The 11,444-nt window shown below is 37.3% G+C and overlaps 1 protein-coding gene across 2 annotated transcripts; it reads left to right on the top strand.

Moving 5' to 3' along the window:
* Positions 1-660: 660 nt before the first annotated feature.
* LOC132630890 (NADPH HC-toxin reductase 1-like) lies at positions 661-5,719 on the top strand. 2 transcript variants are annotated; one of them, XM_060346496.1, is made up of 3 exons: positions 661-882; positions 1,374-1,540; positions 5,306-5,719. In XM_060346496.1, exons 1-3 carry the CDS (start codon positions 765-767, stop codon positions 5,525-5,527), a joined length of 507 nt encoding a protein of 168 aa, XP_060202479.1. In that variant the 5' UTR covers positions 661-764; the 3' UTR covers positions 5,528-5,719. The 2 variants fall into 2 exon arrangements, 1 of the variants encoding a protein (XP_060202479.1); XR_009578749.1 differs by lacking the exons at positions 661-882; positions 5,306-5,719 and adding exons at positions 1,765-2,371; positions 2,608-2,947 and having other exon boundaries at positions 1,405-1,540.
* Positions 5,720-11,444: the final 5,725 nt, after the last annotated feature.

The raw sequence follows: 11,444 nt of genomic DNA, 5'->3' as shown, positions 1-11,444 counted from the left end.
ACGTCAGAAAACAAATTACCATGTGGCATTAGAAAAATATGTCTACTAAAAAAAATAAGTAGACTTTTTTTTAAAGTTACGTGACATTTTTTTTAATTAAAAAATAACCTAAATGATTTTTTAAAAAAATTATGTCAGCGAAAAGGGTATATTTGCACCATTTTATAACGGCAGGGGTATATTTGCACCATTTTGTAACGACAGGGGTATATATACACCACTTTTGTAACGAGGGGTATATCTGCTCTAAATTGCAAAGTTGAGGGATATATTTGCACCTTTATCCTATAAAAATTAACTATATTTAAAATACAAAAAATTAGGTAGTGGATTATAAGTTGAATTGAATGTATTCGGATTTGAAGCTAAGAATATTGTCTAAAATATTTTTAATATCCAAATACTGTGGAAAAGATTATTTTAAAAATCTAATGAGGTTTTATTATTCACGCGTAGCGCGGATGAGTTCACTAGTTTTGTCATAATGAGAACTAAAAACATGCACTATGTTAAGTCGCATTGATTCTAGGCCGTAAATATTCATTACAATGTCAATGTGTAATCTAAAACCAATGGCATAAAAGCACGTTGGACATTGCCGTTTTAATTTCTCTATATAGATGTTCGATGTACCAAAATAGACTTTTAACAGATCACACAATACGAGAGAAAAGTCAACAAATGATATCCATTAATTAATGGTTTAGATCATGTCCCTTGTATACATATAAAGAAGTGGCTGAGGAAGAGATAGAGGCCATCAAATGGAGGAGAAAAGTAGCTGTAAGGTGTGTGTAACAGGAGGTGCAGGGTACATAGGTTCTCTTGTAAAAAAACTTTTGGATAGAGGCTACACTGTTCACGCTACCCTCAGGAATTTGGGTATGTTTTTAATTTCTTTACTCTAAGTTATGTTGCTAAGATCTTTTAAAAATCGCAAGTCATATCCGTGTCGGATCTTCTAAAAATTCATTTTTTGAAGAATTCGATATGGACCTAGCAAACTTTTGGAGGATTAATCCAAGAAGTATAAAACCGAAGTTCGTCTATATTTGGATTTTTTTTAAGTAGCGTTTGGTCATAGATTTCAAATATTATTCACTTTATTAGGAATTTATGAAGTCTTTGTGTTTGGTTATACTTTTTACAAAGAAAAGAAGAGAGCACGTTATTTAGAATTTATGAAGATGAAAATGGAAAACAGGTTTGGAGCACTCTTCCAAATTTAGAATCCAACTCCAAGTTGGATTTGAAAATTTGATAACCAAATACCGATTTTGAAATAAAGTAAAATAAAAATCCGAAAAAACTGAATAATTCTCCTGGCCAAACTGCTCCTAAATGATTTCTAAGTTTATTGAAATGAAATGCAGAGGATGAGTCAAAGGTTGGGCTAATGAAGAGGTTCAAATGGGCAGATAAAAGGTTCAAGTTATTTCAAGCTGACATTTATAGGCAAGAGGAATTTGAGGAGGCTATTCAAGGCTGTGAATTTGTTTTCCATGTTGCCACCCCTTTGTTGCATTCTGAAGGATTTCAGGTATTAATTTATGTCCTAGAAAAGGCAGAGTATTGAATTAAGAGTACAAGGAAATAATATATACCATAAAATCTTATGTATTTTACATAAAAATATACATATGTATGTGGGCAATTATAAATTTTAAGTAGGTATCAATATAGTTGGTTTTGACTCGGTTATTTTTTGCTTAAAAGCAAAACCCATTCATATTTCGTCGATTTTTAAAATTGATAACCATTCAGACTAGGGTACGATTCTGCTCCTCTCTCTTCCTCCATCTCTGCGTCAACATCATCATCATCATCTTTCTCCTACAATCTTTCACCAAATAGCTTGCCACGGGATCCGCTAATGCCATGATTGCTCGGGATTACGACGATAATCCCTCTCCTGGAAATAACCACCCAAACCGTCAGAATAATAGTGGTAAAAGGCATCAAAACCGCAGCAACAATGGTGGAAAGAACTGTGGCAGATGCGGTGGCAATAGGGGCAGCAACAACCGAAACAGTGGTGGTTTCGGTGGTGGACGCGGCAGCTGGCAACAGCACCACGACCAGCAGCAATAGTGGCAGCAGCCTTGGATGGGGAATGGACAACAATGGCAGTGGCCCTACATGTCGTGGCCTGTGCCTCCTTGTCCGTATCCAACTACTCCACGGCCACGGACCAACACTCAACAGAGGCAGGCTGGTATACTTGGGCCACGTCCACTACAAGCTTACGCTACCGACGTTCAACCTACTCCAACCGACATCGAGGCAGCGATGCACACACTTGGGCTCACTCCGCCGGATGCAAATTGGTACATGGATACCGCAGCCACTTCTCATATGACATCCGTGCAAGGTAACCTCTCGTCTTATTTTAATTTGAGCAATAATTATGGTATAATTGTCGGAAATGGTCATTCAATTCCAATTCGTAGTTATGGTCATACCAACTTAGCTTCCCCCAACCCACCTTTAGCCTTAAAAAATGTTCTTCATGCTCCTCATCTTATCAAGAACCTAGTCTCAGTTCGAAAATTCACCATAAATAACTCAGTTTCTGTTGAATTTGATCCTTTTGGTTTTTCTGTGAAGGATTACCAGACGGGGATGCGTCTAATGAGATGTGATAGTCAGGGGGAGCTTTATCCCATCACCACCACACCACCATCGTCTTTTGCAGCTTTAACTTCATCTATGTGGCATGATCGCTTAGGTCATCCGGGAGCACCTGTTTTCGACTCCCTTAGGCAAAATAAATTTATTAAATGTAATGGACCGATTAAGTCTCATGTTTGTCATTCCTGCACTCTTGGAAAACAGACTAAATTGCCATTTGTTGCATCTCATTCACAAACATGTATGCCATTTGATATTATCTATAGTGATCTTTGGACATCTCCCGTTTTGAGCTATTCGGGCCACAAATATTATGTTTTGTTCTTGGATGATTACTCTAATTTTTTGTGGACATTTCCCTTATCAACTAAGTCTCAAACATTACCCACTTTCTTAGTCTTTCGAAATTTATCTCACTCAATTTGAATGGGAAATAAAGAACATTCAATGTGATAATGGTAGGGAATTTGATAACGGTCCATTCTACGAGTTTTGTAAATCTAATGGCTTGTCTTTTCGCCTCTCCTGTCCTCGTACCTCATCACAAAATGGAAAGGCCGAAAGAAAAATTCGAACAATAAACAACATGGTTCGTACTTTACTCACTCATGCGTTTTTACCTCCTTGTTTTTGGCATCATGCATTACAAATGGCCACCTACCTCCTCAACATTCTTCCCCATAAAGGATTCACCTATCATTCTCCTCTCAAAGTACTCTATCACAAAGATCCATCATATTCTCATCTTCGGGTGTTTGGTTGCCTATGTTACCCCCTATTCCCATCTAATACCATTAACAAGCTTCAAGCTCGTTCCACCCCATGTGTGTTCTTAGGCTATCCATCCCATCATCGTGGTTACAAATGTTATGATTTATCATCCAAGAAAATCATCATAAGTCGTCATGTCGTGTTCAATAAAACCCAATTTCCTTTTGCTAAGCTACATACTCCCTTAGATCGTCACCATTATGATTTTCTGGATGATGGTCCCTCTCCTTATGTAATCCACCATTTAGCCTCGCAAAACAACCCACCGTCCAGTGACTATACTCCGCTGCCCACTGGTCCTAGCAGCCCCACGGCCACATCTGCCTCACCCTCAGCTGCTACCGACAGCCCCACTGTCCAGCCCCCGTTCGCCACAGTCCACTGCCCTCTCCCAGTCTAAAAACCGATCACTAGGAGTCAACACGGTATTGTCAAGCCTAACTCAAAATACAGCTTCATCACTCATGCATCCAAATCTCCCCTTCCTAGTAACCCCGTGTCTGCCTTACGTGACCCGAATTGGAAAATGGCTATGGAAGATGAGTATAAGGCTCTTATTAAAAATAAGACGTGGGAGTTAGTGCCTCGCCCACCTAATGTGCATGTTATTCGGTCTATGTGGATTTTTAGACATAAAGAACACTCTGACGGTTCCTTTGAGAGGCATAAAGCCCGACTTGTAGGTGATGGCAAAACTCAACAAGTTGGTGTGGATTTTGGTGATACTTTTAGCCCAGTGGTGAAACCGGCGACCATCCGCACTGTTCTCAGTCTAGCTCTCTCTAATGCTTGGCCTATTCACCAACTTGATGTGAAAAATGCATTCTTACATGGTGAACTCGAGGAAACTGTCTATATGCATCAACTCGTGGGTTTCCGAGACCCTACACATCCTGACTAGGTCTTCTTACTAAAGAAGTCCTTATATGGCCTCAAGCAAGCTCCCCGGGCCTGGTACAAACGATTTGCTGACTATGTTTCTAGTATTGGTTTCACCCACAGCAAGTCTGATCATTCTCTGTTCATCTACCGAAAAGGTATTGATGTGGCGTATCTTTTTTTGTATGTGGATGTATCATCTTAACTATCTCCTCTGATGATCTTCGCAAGTCTATCATGACACTTCTCAACTCTGAATTTGCTATGAAGGATTTGGGACCACTCAGTTATTTCTTGGGAATAGCAGTTACTCGTCATGCAGGTGGTTTATTTTTATCTCAAAAGAAGTACACCGAAGAGATCATAGAACGAGCTAGCATGTCGTCTTGTAGGCCAAGTGCCACGCCAGTTGACACCAAACCGAAGTTAAGTGGCACCTCTACCTCACCATTTAAGGATCCTTCACTTTATCGCAGCCTGGCAGGTGCACTGCAATATCTCACGTTCACGAGACCAGACATTTCGTATGTTGTGCAACAGATTTGTCTATTCATGCATAACCCGATGGAGGTCCACATGAATGCTCTCAAACTTATTGTGCGCTATATTAAGGGCACCCTTGATCATGGTTGCATCTTTATCCATCTAAACCCACCACTCTCATTTCGTATACGGATGTAGATATTATTTTTTCTATCCCTACTTACGTGGCACAAAATCTTTTATCTATTAGAAACGGAATTAGTATATATTTATATAGTTTTTTAAATTATTTGACAATTTTCATCTTACCTTTAATATATAACCACGCGAGAAACTATGCCTTGTATTTTCTACAAATTTTTAAAATCCTTTTTCCTTTTTAAAATTTTAGATTGAATCAAATAATATCACATAAATGGAATAGGAACAGAGATGGTGTACATATGCAACCCATAAACTGCCAAAAGAAGGAAAAACGTCGAATTATTATTGACTCTTCTTGTTTTCTTCTTCTACTAATATAAGTAATTCTGACCTGCAGTACAAAAATAAAACTGTGGCTACATTTGATGCAGTGAAGAAAATTGGAATGGCTTGCCTTAAATCTGGGACAGTGAAGAGAAGTATCTATACTGCCTCTATTGTATCTGCTTCTCCAATGAAGGAAGATGGGAGTGGTTTCAAAGAATTAATAGATGAAACATGTTGGACACCTCTTAATTTCTCTAATCCTTATATATCCAGCTGCTGGGGCTTAGGGTAAGCCCAATGTATTTTTACAAAATATTTAGAGTTTAACTTAAAGTAGGTAACACGACTTGTTTTTAGGGAAAACATCACTAATTGTCCGCTCATGTCCCCTCCCAAACTATTTTTGCTTCTGCCAAGTCTAGCCCAAACTAATTACCCTACGTGCCCCCCTCGTCCACACGCCTTCCTCCATGATATCATCGCAGTTTATTTATATATCATGATGGTATCATGGAGGATTAAGATAAGGACTGAAGTGGTCCTCCATGATACCGTTTCAGTATATTTATATACCACGATGGTACCATGGTCCTAAGGAGTGTTTCATTGAAGGACTGAAGCAATCCTCCATGATATTATCACAGTATAAGTATATAAGACGATGGTGTTGACACCTAATTTTTGACCTCCCATAATTTGTTTTAATTACCCAAAGTCCCTGAATATTAAGTAGAGTGAAATATGTATTTTTAGAAGTCAAAATAATTTTATGAAATAATTTAGATATTATTTTACCAATTTTGTTTGATAAAATAATTTCTATAATATTATAAATTAATTTAAGTATTTTTATAATTATAATACTTTGGCTAAAATTAACCAAGAGAGAAATTAATTTACCACAATTATTCACTTAATTGTCTAAATTGTTAAAATATCAATTTGCAAAGTATTTTTCTTTGTTTAATGCAAGGAATCTGTTTAATTAAGTAAATTAGCCATTTTTACCCCTCAATTCTTATTTAGTCAATTTATTAGAATTTTGTCATAATTAATTAAGTTTTAAATGTGATTTGATTCTGAAAATTGCCCATTAAACGGTTATAATTGAAATAGCCAAACTCATGGCCTAATTCAATTAAGGTCAATTTTTACAAAAAATCATTATGTAATTAGCAAATTAGTTTAAATAAGGCCTTAATTTAACTGTCCAACCGAGGGACATTATTTTAATTTGGCTACTTATTGCATGTATGACCCTCCATATACATATGTATACGCACATATATACATGTTTATACATATACACGTGTATATCAAGTATACATGTATACAATGGGTTGCCCGATTTGTTTTTTCTTTAATCCATATCAGGCCAGCCCAACGAAGGGCATGACTCGACCCACTTCGGTTGCTAAAGGGGGATAACCACCCCCCTATTTGATCCAACCAAACGACCCATAAGTGAAGAGAGAGAGAGGGTTTCCTTCAAAGGAAACCCTAGCCGCCTCGGGCCATCCCTCACTCCTCTCGTCATTTAACGCCATTTTTGGCATAATCTCAGAAGCTTTTCGCTTTCTCCAGGTCTGTATGGCCTTAAAGAGTAAGGCAATTAATGTTTTCAACTATTTCCATCATAAATCGACCAAACAAGGTATTACCATTGTTTATTTTGATCTCTTTCTTGCTTTCAAACGGTCAAACACTGTAAATCTTTAATTATTCTTGTTTGTTTATGATTTTTGAATAAGGCGTTCTTATTAACTTTTGGGATTGAGTTTTGTTGGTCAAAATCGGACCCTTGATGTTCTATTTGATTTAATCCTATCCCTACGATGCTATCTGTGAGGAGGAAATCCCAGGTTTGGGATTTTTCCCACATCGATACACCTAGAGTTTGGGGGATTTAGGGATTTCTATATAAAAGGACCCCTAACTTGCATTTGAAAAAGGAGGGTAATCTAAAATTTTCACTTGCATACACATAAACTCGAAATACCTAGTGTTTCAAACATTTTGAGACCTTTAACTTTTCTGAGTTAGTTAGTTTTAAAACTTTGTGTCTTAGTTAGTTTTAAAACTTTGTGTCTTCTTTATTCTCTTTGGGTTCGTGGTTGAGTTAATTTGGGAGAAGAAGATCTTCAAGTCCAAATCTTGACTTAAGGCAGCGCCAAGAAGAGGTAATCTTCCCCCCCCCCCCCCCCCCCCCCCCCATTTTTTTTTTTACAAACTCTTAGTTGTTTAGTTATTTAGTTATCTATGTCAGATGCTTTTATGTGTTAATTTAGTTTAGATTTGATTAAAAATGTTTTTTCTGTGCCTGTTAATTTAGTTCATGTAGTATGCTTTGGTATGTTAATCTCAGCCTAAGATTTGTTTAGTTCTTATTAAATCTAGTTTAATCTATCTTAGTTAGATGAAGCTTTATGTATTAGATTAGTTTAGCATGCATGTTATGTGTTAGTTAAATAAAAATGTCATATGTCTGAATGTTGTTTAGTGGTAGAAACTCATCTTTGTAGGGTGGTTTAGTTCAGTCCATTTGGTCCTGTATATCAACTTAGCCTAGTCTTATACATCTGTCATGTTAAACACGGTTTAGTTTAACCTGTTTTAGCCAAGCCCTGTTCTTTACAAGTGTTATTTTGGTTTGGTTAAGCCCTGTTATAAAGGCATGATTGTTGTTAGCATCTAGGTTAAAATATGGACCTAGAATTTACTAATAATGATGTTTGTCTATTGCCATGTTCCAATATGATTTAGAAGCCTGCCAAGTATATTGATATAGTTAGTTTCATCATGCTTACGTTGTCTTGTTGACTATTTCCATTTGATTTCCTACTATTGAATGTTGGCCACATGCTGTTTGGTTTAATCCGCCCTAATTAAGTGTGCTTTTATGTGCTAGCTTAGTGTGTTTAAGTATGTTTATGTGGCAGCTATACTAGATGAGTAATGTCCCTCTGCCTTAGTTAATGCTTAGTAGTTGGACCTGTTTATATGTTTTGACCCTTGTTCATTGCCTTTTTAAATGTATTGTGTAGTCCTGTCAAAATCTTGTATGGTTAATGTATTATGCAAGAAGTATTCTTATAGCATGACAAAGGGGAATAATACTAGAAACATTTTAGTGATTGAATGTTATCCTGTCTTGGATCATATTGTTTGCCTAGAATATTCTTTGATCCATGATTTATTAAACTGAATCCCTTTTAGCAAATGTTCAATAATGGAACTAATGGTATGCCCACATTTCTCAAACCTGTACACTGATAATCATTTTCGGTCTTTAAGCATGAGTCTGTGTGGTCCATTGCTAGGGCACATGAACAATGCTATGTTCTGTTAGTTTAGAAGTCTGTTTATATGTTAAAGGGATCTAGGTTCACATGATTAGTGATCTTACTGATTGTTTGGGTTAATGTCACGACCCAACTAAGGGGCCATGATGGGTACCCAGAGCTAACTACCGAGCACCACTTATCATGCTAACTATCATACTCAACCTGGCATATATCATTTTCAACACAAACTTATCATAGAAGGATCTCTGAATATCTTCCGAAACATGTGTGCATACATAGTCCCATAAGGATACAAAAACGATGTACAGAGTATACACTGAAGAAGTCTCATAACATGTACTACCCACACATAAGTATCTACGAGCCTCTAACTAGAGTACTGAAATCATAAGGACCGGACAGGACCCCGCCATGCCCCAAATGTGCACAAAGTATATACCAACGAGTGGCAACTCCGGAGTAGTGGAGTGCTCCTGCAAATCTGCTGAATAAGCTCCTAATCGTCTGCGCCGTCTCCCTGTTTACTTGTGGGCATGAACATAGCGTCCATAAAAGAAAAAGGACGTCAGTACGAACAATGTACTGAGTATGTAAGACATGTATATCAACATAATAAAGAAGTAAGAGAGCATGAGATGAAGAGATAACCTGTAACTGATTGTCTCTTATCTCATCATTATCATGGAAGATATCTCATCTTTATCTCATAAGAAGCTCTTAACAATTTTTAACTTTCATCTTTTGGCATGTAAGAAGTCATGAAAATGTAGGAAGGAAATCACAATATAGAAGTCATTCCTTCGAAAGAAGAGAACTAGCCTTACATACCTTTACGTCTCCTTAACGACTACGCGTTCTCCTTCCCAGCTCACAACTCTACATTCAAGAGATTTCGTACTATATTAGATCATTAGAAACATGCTTAAGGCTAAGCTAAGGCGACTAAGAGCTAACAAAAATTGGGCAAAATTTCCTTTGTTTCGACAAATTCCTCTATATAGTAAGTGTCACGCCCCAAAACCCACCCTAGACGTGACCGACATCCGACGTCATGAACAACATCGGAAGAACCTAGACGACACAGTAATAACACTTGAACCTGCCAGGTTCAACATTTGCCTCCAACAATTTATAACATAAAGGTAAACAAATCATGCATGTATGAATTAAATCAGCGGAAGTCTTTAGTAATCAATACTTAGTCAAACGTAACAACGTGCCCGAGAGTTAATCAATAACTCAACAACTACCCACAAGAATGTAAACTATGGAGCGTCTAAGATAAAGGATTAATAGTCTGACTCATCGAGACGCAACCCGGAAAACTAATATAAGGAATAAATAAATAAATAAATAGGGTGTCCCACGAATGAATGTGTGGGCTCACCAAATCAGCAGTAACAGCAAGTCCTTCCTAAACGCCCGGAGTATCAAGAACATGCTCTTCTCCGTTACCTAACATACCATCAAAGACAACAATGGTATGCCTAAGTACTTCGTACTCAATGAGTGCCTCGGGGACAACAAGTAATATGAAAATAAAGTACAATAATACAAAAAGAAATCGGTCCTGAAAATCATGTGAAACCAATGTAACAACAGTTATTCAGTTTGTGCATCTCAATAAGAATTATCAAAAATCGATTATAAGGCCTCTTATCAAGGTACAACTTCAAATATGTCTTTCAATTGATCATAATTAACAACAACAATTCCATGAGAAAATAAGGATATCACACATGCCAACACGGGCCCAAAAATCAAGCACATCGTAGGGGTGACCGTAGAGGTTCCCTTGTCACAGCGCACCACACCGGAATATGGAATTCTCGGTGGCTATCCTTCCTCACGAATAGCTAGGCATTAACCGAACTGCGGGTAGTGAACCCGGTAGTGGCCACTCTTCCTCCCGAATGGCTAAGCAATTACTACACTAGGATCCATAGTGGCTACCCTTCCTCCCGAGTATCCAGGCCAAACACAACAACAGAATTCATAGCATAAAAGCCGATTCACAATTTGTCTCATAGTAGTCACACCATCACTTAACATTAAAGTTCATTATGTCATTACGAAAATCCATAGTTTCATAGATAATCTTGAAGATGTTTCCACTTCTTTCAACAAGATTTCATTTGTCATAGTTCCCTTTTTAAAACATCCATGCCAACAATTAACCCTCATTTATGAACATCTCTTATAGAAGGAAACGGTTATGATTTCATCTACGTATATAGAGGATAATACAATCGAGGTTTAGTGTGGGCTTGTCCTCTCACGCACACCAACTACAATCCAAAGATGAATTAGGGTTTTGTATGAAAAGTTCACCTTTTTATTCAATAAAGAACTTTTGAGAAGAAGACATGCATCCATAATAAGGTTTTTAAAAAGGGAGACATACCTTAATTAAGCCTTACGTAATTCAACAATTTACTTTTATAACGAAGAACACCCCAAAACCCTAGCTTGAATCACCTTGAGAAGGATTACCTTGCAAACCCTAGGTTTTTCATTCAAGAACCATGTTAAGAATCATGGGTTTAATGCTAGGATTGATTAGTAATGTTAAAGATGTTCTTACCTTTATGTTAGGAGACGTGGAGAAAAGATTTTCGTCCTTAGGGTTTACGAGAATAAGAATAATTCATAAAATTAACTGAATCCTGCTATTTATACACACAGCTGGTGGCCGGTGAAATACGGTCAGAGTTTACGGATCGTATTTCAAAATACGGACCGTAAACTGTGGCCTTATTTAACAATAATGAAAACAGTGAGCAGTCTTAGGGAACAGGTGAAATACGTCCAAAAATACGGACTGTATTTCAAAATACGGCCCGTAAACTCTGGCTGTATTTTATAATATCAAAACAGTGAGCCACCTAAGATGGTGGGTGAAAT

This window comes from Lycium barbarum, chromosome 1, assembly GCF_019175385.1.
Source record: "Lycium barbarum isolate Lr01 chromosome 1, ASM1917538v2, whole genome shotgun sequence".
Lineage (NCBI taxonomy): Eukaryota > Viridiplantae > Streptophyta > Magnoliopsida > Solanales > Solanaceae > Lycium > Lycium barbarum.
The sequence above is the reverse complement of the archived record's forward strand: the minus strand, read 5'-3'. Positions and strand labels throughout refer to the sequence as shown.